General features: G+C 25.4%; 1 protein-coding gene across 1 annotated transcript; it reads left to right on the forward strand.

Moving 5' to 3' along the window:
• The first annotated feature begins 1,397 nt into the window (after nt 1-1,397).
• Nucleotides 1,398-15,903, forward strand: LOC114121416 (uncharacterized). The gene is made up of 9 exons (XM_027983743.2): nt 1,398-1,554; nt 9,815-10,059; nt 12,403-12,692; nt 13,614-13,826; nt 13,893-14,186; nt 14,258-14,482; nt 14,581-14,910; nt 14,980-15,183; nt 15,401-15,903. Exons 2-9 carry the CDS (start codon nt 9,837-9,839, stop codon nt 15,593-15,595), a joined length of 1,974 nt encoding a protein of 657 aa, XP_027839544.1. The 5' UTR covers nt 1,398-1,554; nt 9,815-9,836; the 3' UTR covers nt 15,596-15,903.
• The last annotated feature ends 88 nt before the right edge of the window (nt 15,904-15,991 follow it).

Here is a 15,991-nt window from a genome sequence, read left to right on the forward strand (position 1 = left end):
AGAAATTAAATTTAGAAAAATTAACTAATATTTAAATAACATAATTATTGTTCTCCCACAACATTTTTTTTTTTTAAAATGCAATTTTGTTTTTCCCTTTTTAATTTTAATAACATGTTTAACTATTATGTTAAACGAAAGCGCATAAGCGATATAGATGTATAACATCATTAACTTCTATTATAAATCTATATAATGTTATGGTTAATCGAATACTATACTTTTTTTAGATTTTGAACGAAACGATCGATGTATTGATTTTATAATGATGTTTTTTTTTGTACATATACACAATAAATTGCTATAGATAGAAAAAATTATTCAATTTTTAGCTTTGAGAATGGGTTGGATAGAAAATAAAATCTACTTTGTGCTTTAAGGAGGTCAAAATTCGTATTAATTTTCAAAAATAACCGGGTAAAATAAAAATGGTTGTTTTTAATAAAATCGAAAATGAATTAACGATACATAAGTAATGTAAAATGTTCACCAAATATTTATACGATGATTATCTACACATAATATAATTTTCAAAATATTTTGACTGTTTTTGAGCTATTTATAGGCATTTTCAATTTAAATTATTTTTCTTATATTTATTGCAGTAAATAAATGAGTAATTTTTTTCAGTTGAAAATTTAATATATAAGTTCTTCATAAGTAGATACCTAGTTCATATTGAAACCAAAAAATCTAAATCTATACAAACATAGTTTTTATTTTTGGACATTTAAGTTTAAATGTTGACGAAATTACATATTTAAACTATGAATAGGTATTTAACAATATTTATTATTTTGTTACAGTTTAAAAAAATAAAAACATTACTTTCGTGGACATTTTACGTATATTATTATATTTTCAAATGTATTATAATTGTTTTGAAAAAAATGAATTCAAAATACTTTATTATTAGTTATTTTCTAATTATATAATAGCAATAGTTACCAAAAAATAACATTATGAAGTATAGCGTATAGGTATATACGTATATAGTGATAGGTATACAGGTGTAGGTATATATAGGCTGATAGACCGTCTCCACTTAGAATCGTTTTTCCTATACGCAAAGATGTAGGTATCATCATTGAATTCAAATACTTCACACATCCATCACAGTGACTACACCTGCTATCGAGGTTAATCGAGGTATCGACCTATTTTACAACAGAGTGGTGCTCACTTGCCCACCTTGTTTTATTATTATTTTAATTTCGAATTAAAATTGTCGATCGTTCTTCTGTACTCCATATTATATTATGTGCGGGTATAATAATAGCGTAAGTGATGATATTTATTCGCTTAAAAGCGGAAAAGCCGTCATCATTCGTTGTGCAATGAGACTATATTAAACGGCACTATATTCGAGTTCGAAGACGACCCAAACTGATTTTTCGTTGTTTGTTTTGTCGCCGCGTTTGGTACACGCTGTGCGCGTTGCGTGTACAGGCCATAATTAAAGTTCATACGCGCCGAGGCAAGTAGTACGCGTTCGGTTGTCGGCTACCGCGAAAGTTCAACTGCGCTGTTCGCGCGCGCCGCACACACATGCAGGTAAAAACCATACCACGTTTTTCATCTTCGGTTAAATCACTTATTTATACACTAAATAATAAAACATATTTATATAAATATATAGTATATATTATTTATGTATTAAACTGCCTTAGTGTAGCTACATATTATGTATATACGTTTTAAATTACGATTTTATTGTAGCGTTGTACATACTCGTAGGTTTTAGCGGGAAAAATATACACACGCTTTCCGATGTAATATTTTATTTTAATCTTAAATAAAATATTGTATTTGGAAAATTTTCATTTAAATACCTATGTCATATCTTCTAGACAAATCTTAATGATAATTATACCTACACATTATGGCTATACTTTAGCGTGAGTATTATATTATATAATAATCGTTTTGATCATGATTAGAATAACATGTTTAGTATTTACTTGAATATTTTCATAAGTTCATCATAAGTAGGTCCCAAACCTTAGCGTATTTTTGTATTTGACCATCTATATAATTTATAATATAATAACGCGAGAGTTTCGTGCGATCATTGGAGACGTCTGTGTATAATAGGAATATTAGTATACTCTGAATAATACATACTAATAAGTAATATGTTATAGTCTTATAGAAATCCGTTATACCTACAATACCTACATATTAAGTCATGCTATGTTATTAAATGTATAGGTACTTTTTTTTTTTTTTTACCAAAACTATTTATAAATTATTATCTATTATCTATACAAGCAGTAAAAAATATTAAAATATTTTATTTGGTTCTAGAATAATATTATATTCAATTATTCAATTATACATTATTGCAGGCTGCAATTAACACGATGACGGGGGTATGATTATTATATGATTTATTATTGTGTAATATATATATATAAATATATATATTACTACTATAGTGTTATTTGAATGTTGGGTTGATTGTTAAAGGTCAGATCATCTCACACGTGTAATGGTGTAGAACGCTATAATTAGATATACCTCTAATTATCGAGAATCGAAATTTAATTGGCGTGTTGAAATATACGCACGTATTTTTTACAGTAATATAATATTATATTATTATGCGTGTATTGTTTAGAATATAATATAATGTTTATTGTTTATAAGTACTATTGTCGAATCTTAAGTGTTACTATGTATATCCATATAATATGTTATATATTTATGAACCAAATATATTTACCTATACTAGGTACCCATCCTGTTAGCTGGATATTTGATACAATATAATTATAACATATTTTATTATATATTAAATGCGTGTGTTGAGTGTATATTAAATAGTTATATTTACGTTATTATGTCAATCAAATGTCATGTAACTTAAAAATTAAAATTATAAATTATTTTATCCAATCATTTTCAAATACTTATGACACAGAGTTCAGGTTAATTTATATTATTATTGTCATCAGGGCGTTTAAATACGTAATGTTTTTTATGTAGATATATTGTAAATATCATCTATATATACATTATACAAACCTATAAACACAGCTAAAATACACAATAAAACGCGAACATATAGGCATATTGAGTACCTAATAGTGTACCTACGCATAATTATATACATATTACTATATTTTACAATTGTTACTACCTATATACTTACTAGTAATGAGTTTCGAGTGCATTTTACTACAGTATATTATATGTAATAAATGACTGCACATATGTTTACATTTAAGTATAGAAGTTATTTACTTAAAAAGAATAAAATCGGTTCGATTTCATTTATATTTATGTAAAATACAAACAATATAATATACAGGAAAAAGCTTTTTAAATCTGTACCGATCGCATTAGATGATGATGATAATAACAATAATAGAATAGAAATATATCAAATATTTACACACACACATACATAAATAAATATTTATAATATATTTGCTTATATTAAATAATAATGTTAAAAGGAAAATCAAAATTAAAAAATATATAAATATCTAAAACATCCATTAGGAAAAGCTATGTATTAATTAACTCGCTGCAGCGACGGACTGCCTTTGTGGGTCATGCACAGCCGTCTGGCCCAGTAATATTGATCTCGTTTCAGCATTGCCTCTCACCGGTACCTAATCTATTATACGAGTTTCCTTCTTATACGTATATATATGTGTGTGTGTGTGTTTATCGTATGAGCGGAAAATAATAAATTTACCAATTAGGTATAAACATTTGTTTTAAAATCAGTTTTAGTCATTGGAAACTTTTAGTGTGACATAGTAAATAGTAGTATATTTAATTATTATTACATGAAAGTTCGTCATCCTGCAGGGCAATTTATCAAATATTTCTATTTTTCCCTCTAATATAATTTATCATTTATTTAAATTATTTTGATTTTTGGAAATATTAAATTTACGCTTAATTAAACACAGTGTTTCAAAATAATTAGTATTTTTATGGTTTGTGGTGATATACATTTTATTTCCACATTTACTTTTTGCATTCATTTTTAGGTAGATAAAGTTTTTTTTAATGTTTACATACTTAAATTCAAAATTGTATGAGTATTTTTAGAATTATTAAACTTGATATAACAGGTCGACAATCATAATAGCATATCATATAATAAATTTATATCTATGGAACTGTAAAACTGTAATTATTTGAAAATTATAATAATTAATATAATATACTATTTTAGGTAGGTACCTACCTAATAATGTAGGTCCTATTAATGTATAAAAGCATTTTATAATATTTTTAAAAATTGTCCGAGTGTGATAACTAATAAGTATACTTAACTAATTATTGTATAAATTATATGTATAGTAAGTTAAATAATTCAGAAATTACTTATTCAAATTTTTTTTATAATTCCTATATTTTTCTCGGCACAACCTTTACATGATTTCAATTATGCATAAATAGGAACCCTTAAGCCGGTATACCTATACAAACTTCCTACAGATATAAATTATGATATAATACAGTTTTAATATATGTTTTACTTAAATGATTATTAAATCTTACTAGTCTCTGCTAATTAGAAATATTATAAAACAAACCTTTAAATTTCTCATAAATAACTAAGTATGTAAGCGCGCGCATGTGATGTGTGTGTGTTAAAAGTTAAAATAATTATAATTTTGTAAACTTTGTAGATTTGTTTTTTTCTGATAGTACCCGAGAGTTGTCTTGTTTGCAATTGTAGGGCACAGATAATGTGTTTGTTTAATCGATAAAAAACGAAAAAAAAAATCGAGAAAATTATACACGTTCAATTTGCGACACAATATATATGCATTTGATTATCGAATTACTCTATTGCACGCTATCGGTGGCGCATGTGTATGAAAAATACCTCAGTACTATGTTTTATTGGAAAATAATATTTATACAATGTACCAAAGCATATTACACCTATATTTATACACAGTATAGTATATTATATGTTTAATATTGTATCATTATTATACCGTATTCATGCATCAAAAATCGCACGTCTTATTCACACCCATTTCATATGTATACGGATAAACTATATTTGTACTGAAGTATCTACATAATATATTGTATACCTCCATCAATCATTATGTTATAAATTTATAATATACATTTCAGTACTTAAAAAAAAATATGTTTTTTCGTTTATTCGATTCACTCAAAAATGGTGTTGAGTTAAAGTGTTAAACACAGACACGACCTACTTTATATTTTTTTTTAACACAACTTTATTTAAGTCTGTATAGTAAATTTAATCTCGTGTGCTCTATATGTTCCATGAATATCTCGGTCAAAAGTCAAAATACTAATATTTAAATACTCTATTATTTGGTTTGTAAATATGTAAATATGTATACACCACTTCCCACAAGTTCTCGACGAGATTATTGACTATTTGATTACGAATAAAATTTACATGCGGTGAATCGTTGTTGTCGGAAATCTTATCCTACACTTAACTGTTCACTGTTTCTGTAGACAAGGGGTAACAATTTTACGAAAATATAAATGTTATTTTTCCATGAATATAACAATAATACATAAACCCCTAAATAGTAATTATAAATATATATATATATTTAAATATGTATACTATGTGTTAACGTGTGCGTATTGTGTGGGCGCCCATGGTGCATGTAATGACATAACAAGAAATGAAAATACTCTAAAATATAGAAATACTGAATAATGCATACGTAGGATTACTAGGATTATATAATAATATAATATAGTACTCAGTTATTTCAGTATAGTGTTTATTTTAATTTATACATATTTGTACTATTTAACAATAATATTTAGGTAATAACTAATAAGAAAATAAATGTATCCATTATAGGCAATATTGGTTCAGAGTTACGGTGTTTTTTATTTTATATAAAACATTATGTGCAGTATATTTAGTATTTACTACGATCAAATAATATATTTTTATTTAATTTAAAATAATATACAATGAATGTCGTGAAAGTAATATGTGCGTGTAATATATTTCTGATATTTATTATAATAATACGATCCCTAAAGTATTGTTTTCCCGGGCACATTAAAAAAATATTAATATGAAATAGCTCGCGGGACTGCGGGAAGAACGATCGGCTGCTGACCGGGGGTTGCCTTGAACGCAGTTCCGCGAAAAAGCCACCCCTTTCTGCAACATAGATTTTATAGGTCACGCAGTATCAACGTGTATCACCCGTCGACAACCGCAGCACAATATTTCAACAATCATTATATATTATATTATTACTGTAATAACTAATAACATATATTTACATACCTACAACTTATATATTATTCTTGTTATTGTCAATAATATGGCCATATCATGATATTAGAAAGTTTGCTATATTATTATATAGGTATATCGTATATACTTATAGTAGTTGAAATGTTTATTTATCGAACACAGATCTCGTATCGATCGTTAATATTATTTCTGTAATTATTCAAATTTTAGATACATTTGCACCAATTATAGTTATTATTATATTGAGAAATAATTAATAATAAATTGTGTTCAATAATAAAATAGCAGATTATTTGATAATGAGAAAATTCATAACATAATATGATGATTGATGACGATGATTCGAATGGATTTATTGACCAAATCGTAAAAAACAATTTTAATAACGTAGCTTGACAAAATATTTTTTATAGATTTTCACGATAGCACGATAACTATATTATACGCGCCATGCCTCAACAATAAATTGCTGTCATTTTATTATTTTAATCAAAAACCTTTAAGTTTGTTTAGTACCTACGTATATATAATGTATACTATGGGTCCCCTTATTGGATAATAAAATCGCGGACGTCGCAAAGTTTTTATATTTAATAAATTTCGGTAGGTATTATTTTTAAACTAGGTATTTATAAACATAATATTATCGCGGTTCACGAATTGGAATAATATGGAATGCAAATAGACTTTTAATCTAATATTTCGACCAAAGTCTAAATCAATAAAACATAAATTAATGTAATATTAATTCAATACAAAAAATATATCATGATGTAGATTATATTATGTAGGTTGTAAAGCAATTATTTAAATTATTACCTACTCGTAACATCTAACGTTCAGCACGGTTTTTAGGTAAATAAAAACGTGTTTTAAATAAATTAATAATTAGTAAATTTATTATTCTGGTAGACTTTATTGGGTAATAATTGTATTATTCAACTAAACTCACCGATTGTTGTAACTATTTAGAAAGAAATGTCTTCTATTTTGTATTATTAATATTTTATCTCATTATGAATACGAATATAGATACGCCATATACCTAAAACATTATATTTACGAAGTAAACTGTTAACAGTGTTAACTTTTTAAAATTTTATTTAAAGTTATCTGTTAATGAATGTGGACATCATTAAATGTACCTATCTATAGATATTTTGCTAATTTTGCTGTAATTTGCTATACGAAGGACACGCATATAATATTATCAATTTTCTTTTGTATGTATGTTTTATTTTGAAGTAGTAGGTACACTTACATAGTTTTATAAAATCTACATTTAATTTTTTTATTTTATCATACCTACTATTTTATATGATAACCGGTAGCCTATATTCTATAAATTATATTTTGTTTCATAAATTAGAGCAAAATATTGTCTTGTATATTTTTTGGTTTATTCATATTTTTTAGAGAATAATGAATTTACAACATATTTTAAAGAATAGGGAGTATAGTGTAACAGCATTCTACAAGGAATAGTATAGGTACCTATTTAGTACTTACGTCGCGATAGTAATAATTCGTCTCATTTCTTGACTTTAAAATAAATACTTTAGTATTTATAAATAATAGATTATTTGACAACACTTGCATACAAAATATTATCCACACTGGTTACAATTAAAATATACACTACAAGACTACAACACACTTTCAAACAGCGTCTAGTGAAATTAATTTATTCTGTAAAAAGTATAGTGGTTCGTATCTCGTAGTCGTATCATAGGTAGCCACTTGTTATAATTTAGAATTAATATCATAATAATAATATTAATAACTAATAGATAAATTAATATATCTAAATAAAAAAAAAAAAAAACATTAATAAATAAGTACATAATAACGCATTAAACCGTTTTCTATAATATTTTTAGGTATAGAGTTTCAATGAACATTTTTCGTATCTATAATGAGTTTGAATTTTAGTATGATTTAATATTTATAAAAATGTATTATACTCAATTATACCAATAATTAATTCGTATGGGATTGCGTGTGTATATCTACTAATAGCTTTAACACTCTAGTAGTCTAGTATGTATTAACATAATATAATTATAATAGAATAATACATACATATATTCACCACTATAGTAACGTAAAATATCATAATATCCAATATTACATTATTGACTATAAGAGATATTAAAAGCTACCTGACAACGTCAACTTTTCATTTTGCGAAGGGCTTCTTTATAATATGTTGAGTGATGTGTAGTATGCTAGTGTAGCCGTGTGTATAAGAAAATATAGATAGGTGTATTGATAACAATCAATTCGATGTATATGTAGGTACGTAGAATATTCATTCAATTTAAAAATTTATTTTTCAGAAATAGCATTGTAAAAAAATTAGCACGTAAAAATGTAAGGTATTTAATTTATCCTTTTATTCTGTTATAATAATAATATTGTTGAAATAGATATATATCTATTTGTAACATTTATAAATTTAATAGAGATAATCTCATGGATTGTATGTAAGTATATCAAGTTATACTTATATGTATTTTAATATTGATTGAATATTCTCTAACATTGCTCCTAGCTAATTATTATGCACTTGAAAACGAATTTTAAAACAAAAGTTTATGTTAATGTAATCTATAAAAAATTAATAACATAAATAATATAATATGTATATAGTATACATAATTATTATTATGTAGGTATACTTACATAGCTTTGAAGTTAATATATTTTTTTTTATTATTTAAGAAACATTATTCATATAGTTATACATAAATATTTTGTATACCATTATAATTTATTTGCATTTATGGTCTTACCTATATAAAATCAAGTATAAAAAATTATTGTTTGTTTTATCATTTAAAAGATTAATTGATATTTGTATATTCATGCAACAACAAAGATATAATAAAATAGTAAATACATACATTTTTGTTTTAAATTAAAATATTAAACCTAAGATTCTGTGATGTAGGACGTAGGTATAGTTTGTGTATAAGGGCACGGAATACGGATACATAATGTATCGACGTATCGTATTAATGCGTGTATCTACTGCGAATTTGTGAGTATAACTATTATTTTATTATTGAATAATAATTATATTCATAGACTCATAATAAATTGTGAAAAAAAAGATTAAAATTTAAAATAAATGTGATTAGTAAAATAGTAAAAGTAAAACTTCATTTATGACTCACTTTCGTATGCACATGCACACATATGCATACACACAAACCAACGTGACAGAAGTGTATCAAGGTTTAGGGTTTAACTTAAGTGTCCTATCAGAAATAAAACTATTAGTAGTAAATTACTAACTATTTTTAACAAATATTATAAACTTTACTATAACCATGACTATATAGTAATTATTATGTTGTTTTAAGTGTATATACTTTCACAGTTATTATAGCGTACAATAATACCATTTTATAATATTATTATTTTTAACAAAGTAATATTCTATGTACAAATAAATAATAAAATACATCGAAATTATTAAGTAAATCTTATTTTTTGTGTGTGGGATTTTTTTTCATTATATACAAATTATTAATATTTTTCCATTTATATTTTCATTTTCAGGGAAGTTTGATTTACTACCCATATGTACTATCAATTACGACGCGGTAGTAGACAGAAACAAAGTCCTATAAGAATATCGTTTAAAAGATATTCTAAAATATGGAGACTGATTACAGCAAGTATTATGAAAACTATCAATTTCACTATCAGCTTTCCGATAGTTGTATTATTATTCCTTATCATACCAATCACTCTTGTGTTCAAATGGATCGTATCTTTGGCTCATAGAATTGCTTGTCTAGGAGGTATGTAACTATATAAATTATAAATATATAATATAGAGCAATGTTGCTGAACCAGCGTGTCACTAATAAGTCCATCTTTGTCGCGAAGTGTTTGAAATGACGAAAAATATTTTTAAATTGTTTGTACAATTTACAAAAATTAATATAAATTTTATATACATTTTATAATTATTAAAAATAAGTTATCTGTTATCGACATATTTTAAATATTTTACATTACAAATTAAAGTTGAGTATTACCCATTATTCTTATTTGTTTATTGTGTATCGTAAAGTATGAAATATTTTAATATTGTGTCGCCATAGCCCATAATACACAAGTTGAGAAACACTGTTATAGATTATAAACTCTCTAAGACTTATAATGAATTTGGAATAAGTAATTTATAATATATACATCAGAATTTCTTTTTAATTTTAATATATATTTTATTTAATTTTAAGAATTTTTCTTTTAACGATGATGTATATTTTAAAATAAATAACGTGAAAGTGTGTATTATAGGCTATAGCTATTTATATATAATATAATATATATATATATAATATTTATATATTTATAATATTTTACCTATGCAGGTTATTCTAACTCTTAGTTCAGTAAAATAAGGATACTTAAAGCACATATATTAATACAATATGTAGAATTTCAGTATTTATTTAAAATATAGTTAGTAATGTTAGTATATGTACCTATAGGTTATAATAATTATAACTTTATATTTAGTGAATATTTTAGTGAAGTAATGTAACAGGCATTTTATTTCAGAACGATAAAATATTATTATAATTTTTAAATTTTTTAACATACATCGAGATAATATGTTAAATTTAAATTCAATGACATACTCGTATCATTATATATATAAAAAAAAAAAACGATGCTGAGTGGAGGTGGTCTATCAGTGTATATCACTATAAGTTTATTTCCTATTATTATTTTTTTGTGATCGGTATTATAGGTACTATAAGATAAACAAAAAACGTAAAGTAATTTATTTTACTATTACTAATTCAGTAGGTTGCATTAATGTTTGCCGAAACATTACACTTGGAAGTATCATTATTATATGTTTATATATAATATAATTATATATATTATATATACGTAAAGGTGTTATATGTCTCTATACAAACAATGTTTTTAAAATATAACAAAACAATAAAATATTTTTATTCGTAATTTATGTATATTTAATTTCGTTTATATTTGAACTTAAATTTCAATATGAACTATTTAACTAAACATTTGGAGAAAATGTCGAACATCTTCGGTAGTTCGTTTTATTTTTGTAATTGTAAAATATCAAGAATTTCTCTAAAGTACTAATTAGATCTAATTTTCTATCCAAGACCACCTTTAGTAGATAATCAAACGATTTTTTTTTGCAGCTTAACGTGTATATGTAAAGATACTTCATTGTGAAATCATTATATTCATCACGCAGCTTATAATATATTAATGTGGGTAATTGGGTGCCGTTGTGCTGGATAGATAGGATAGATGTTGAGTGGGTCATCGCACAAACTATGATGAATATATTAAATTTAAACTCAATGATATATATTATCATTAGAAGCGGTTTATCAACCTATATCATATATTTCATGTTATATTTTTTGATATTAAGTATTTATTTTGTTATTAATAATACAATAGGTTAAATTAACTATAGTCGAAATTAATTATGACTATAATTAGTATATAACCTAGGTATTTTAAATATAAGAACTATAAGAATATTTTTTATGGTCTACCTATCGGATTCAATTTTAATGCTTTTCGATCAATTTAAATTTATTTGTCCACATTTGTAGAAAAAAAAATTTAAAAAATTTAAAATTTAAAATATTTATAAATAGGTCAAAAAGAGACAAAATATTTTGAAAATGATATTATATGTTTAGAAAATGCTATAATTAAGATATGAGATACATGGTTAAATTTTCAAGTATCTTGGGTTGTTTGTTTTTAAGTTATATAATATAAAAACAAAATCAATTTTGTCAAAATCTGGGGTAAAAGTTCAAGCAATTTTTACTGCTCTTAGAACTTAGAAGTGATGCAAAACAATAAAAACATACACACCCATTGTAAAATTAATACAATTATCACTCCGTTCAGAATTTAAAATTAATCAGATTTAACAATTATTATTAGATAATTATTCATTCATCGTTAGCTGCATATGTATTTATTGAATTTAGTTCATTTCTGAATTATTATCTGTAAAATTATAATAAATTTATTTATTAATTATTATGACATTGTTTATGTATACCCGTATAATTAAACTTTTTGTACTAGCAAATATATGTACCTACTTAATTTTTTATTACAAGTTTTAGGAAATGTAATGACAAACGACGAAATTCGTTGGTTGGGTGGTTCTTGGCGTCATTCTACCGTGTTCGCAATTTTCATTCTTGATAACGAAATGGAATTACAATTTTTACAACAGCTTGTCGTTAAAAAAGTATTACCGCAGTGCCCACGATTAACTGAAAAACCGGTAGTCTTGACAAATCTATTTGGAAATTCGTATTGTTGGATGTCTGATCGTAATTCATTCGATATTAACCAACATGTGTTCAAATCCTGTGAAAGTACAATGGAAAAACACGAGCTTCAGGTAGTACATATTTTAATATTTTATGGTTTTAATATTTGGTAGTAAAATATGTATTAATACAATATGTAGATTTTAGGCAGGGGCGTCATTTGCGGTACCTACGCAGAGTATACATTTGCGTACCTAAAATTCTAAACTGTAATTTTTGATCCACAAGGCACATGCACATGGCCCGCTCGGCCACACCACAAAAAAAAAAATAAAAATGATATTTATATAATTTTATTAAAATAATAAATTAATATGTAAATTTTATGACAGTTGATAATTGATTGATTGATCACGTCTTTATAATCACAAAACAACCGTTGTATGATTATTACTAGTAATCACAAATTTTACTGATTTATTCTATGTATATCTATTGTATTGATTTATATTGTTAATTATTTTTATTTAATTTGACTGTTGAAGTTTCAATTTGTATTAAATTTAGACATTTATAGCTTTTGCACTGCTTACTGATTGTATTATGTCATTTTACTATATTTTAATTGTTTTAATCATTATTATTATATACTACTATTATATATTAATAATGTCAAATAATATGTCAAGAAAAAAAATAAATAGTGGCCTGCTCAATATTTATGCATACCAAAAAAAAATTGAAATGACGCCCCTGATTTTAGGTAGGTCTACGTCATTATACATTTATATTCATTATAATACTTATCGTCTATATGACTTTAGTAATTTGTTTTTTTTGAGCTGCGAGTCACGCGCGGTTTCTATAGTTTATTAATTATTATTATTATTATTTAATGCAGTTTACCTATAATTGGATTTTCGAAAGTCTTTTAAAAAAACATAATTAAAATAAATAAATTAAATATTTCCTAAACAATATTCCTTTTTTGTATTAAAAAAACTCTTCCGCGTGTATATAATTTATGAATTTTTTTAACATTAAATTTTTAGAGATATATTGGGGAATTAGTTTCTGGAGGTCTGTCAATAGACAAACCACCTTGGGAATTGCATTTATTGTCTCAACGTGATGAAGTGATGCCGGGAAAACGAGATGCAGTGATGGTATTTCTGGCTCATCGGTGTCTAGCAGATTGGATATCTTTGGCTAAATTACTGTGCACTTGTTTGTCAGATACAAAACCATACTACCATACTTCAGAAGTAAAAACTTAATGTACCTATTAGCTTTATAGTGATTGGATTAAAATATAGATAATGGTATTTCAGAATCCAACAAAAATTCGATATTGGACAAGTGTAGCAAGAACTATAATGACTGGACCTGCAGAAATATTATGGAAAATGATTACCCCAATCAATGATGACAATATAGTGTCTCCGGATCCACTATCGTTAAATTATAATATTAGTTGGTCTTGTTTTCAAGGTGCTCTATCCAAAGTAAACCGAATTAATCAAGTGACTAAAACTCCAAACAGTTATGTGGTTTTGTCAGCTATTGCCGGATCGTTGCATGTCATGATGAAAGTTATTGGACTACAGCAATTGGACAATATGAATGTAATGCAATATTTTCAAAAATTATACATAATAATTTATTATTTAAAACTAATTATTTTTTGTCTTTATAGATTGTTTACCCTGTTCAAACTGGAAAGACTGACCACTCGTCACCAGTTCTCATTCGTTTACCAATAGGTATTGAAGGTGCCATACCAAGATTATGGTTTACTAAGAAAGCAATGCAAAATATGTATCGATCAGATCAAGCTTTATTACCAGCAATAGTTTCTTTATTAATGCCACTCCATTCTTCGGGGACCAGAACATTGTTATCTGGACTCACAGACAATTTGGTAAAAATATAATATTTAACTATAACGATACTACGAATGTGTAGTGTGCTACATAAATATACAAATTAAAAACCTATACCTACATTATTCTTTTTAAGGCCTGTCTACAGTTTAGTTGGGTATCTGGCCCAAGGTCAAGAATTATAATCAAAGGATCTCCATTAAAAACAGTTTACTCTGTACTGCCGTCTCAACAGACCATTGGTGTTTCAGTTTCAGTATTTACATACACTGATGATATATTTATTAGTGTTAGTGCAGACAGTGCGATTGGTGAAGGGTTTGGTGAAACTTTATTGCTCAACATAAAACGTCAAATTGACCAGATGTACGAACTATTGAGATATAGGAGAATACCGAAAGATTTAAAGAGCAATATTTTAATAACAAATAATTTTAAAGATTTATCGTCAATAGATATCGAAGGGGTAAATGTTGAAATAAAAATACGCCTTATTTCTATTAATGATAATTAAAATAAATAATATTTATATTAGCTTATAGGGAAAATGAAAGATATTCAGTTACAACTACAAATGGCTAAAGAACTAGGTGTTTATAACGATGATGGATTAAGACATGTAAATCAGTTGAAAGGCGAGTACTCAGTTTTACTTCGAGAATTACGTAAAAGGAAACACAAAAACAAAAGGCATATTTTACAGAAAATGATGGGATGTTCAAATCCCTTTAAAACCAAGGTATTATTTATATAACTTTATTATTATATTATTAATGAAAATAAATAAATTTATGCACATGTATTACATAATTGATAATGTCAATACTTACTGAATATTAAATATAATATGTATACTGTATAGGTATTAGGTAGGTACTGAATTTTAGAAATAGTAATAATTATGTTCCTATAAAAGATAATTGGCTAATAAATTGATTTTTTTGCTTTTAATTTAGTTAAGTTGTGAAAAAGAAGAACTTAAGTCAGTACAATCTACAAGAAAATTACAAGAATCAACTAATATATTTGTCGCACAATCTGCTCAAGATTACCGTCCTAAAATACATATTTGTAGAAGTACTGTTTATGCTAAAGACAATTTTTTAGGATTACCTAAATTACCTAGGGAACAACTGCTCACTCAGATCTAAATGGTGTTTCAGTTTTTGAATTATCCTATGTATAGGATTGAACATCTTTTAGTCTGTGCTTCCCTAGCTCAGATATTTTTTCTTAAATTGAAGGGCTAACTCTTTAAAAGACTTAACTAATTTACTTTTCAGTTTTTACCATTATGCTATAAGACGTATATGACGTACCTATTCTTAGAAATAATTCAAATCATTTAATAGTGTATTATCAACTAATGGAGGTATTTGTAATTTGATAGCATGAATTCTTCAACAATTGTAGATATATTTTTATAAGTTTTTTTTTAAGTGTGCACATAAAATTTAAATTCTTTTCCGGTAGGTTTTAAATTGCAATAATTGCATTAATTATATGCTATCTTATTAGTGCATGAAACACTATTATATAAAATATTT

The sequence above is a fragment of the Aphis gossypii genome, chromosome 3, assembly GCF_020184175.1.
Source record: "Aphis gossypii isolate Hap1 chromosome 3, ASM2018417v2, whole genome shotgun sequence".
Taxonomy (NCBI): domain Eukaryota; kingdom Metazoa; phylum Arthropoda; class Insecta; order Hemiptera; family Aphididae; genus Aphis; species Aphis gossypii.

What these genes read in the sequence shown, in the direction of transcription:
- LOC114121416 (XM_027983743.2), top strand. Translation starts at nt 9,837, where the DNA reads ATGTACTATCAATTACGACGCGGTAGTAGACAGAAACAAAGTCCTATA. An exon ending in CTGGACTCACAGACAATTTG is followed by an intron (nt 14,483 to 14,580) that starts GTAAAAATATAA and finishes ATTCTTTTTAAG; the next exon opens with GCCTGTCTACAGTTTAGTTG. An exon ending in CAAATCCCTTTAAAACCAAG is followed by an intron (nt 15,184 to 15,400) that starts GTATTATTTATA and finishes CTTTTAATTTAG; the next exon opens with TTAAGTTGTGAAAAAGAAGA.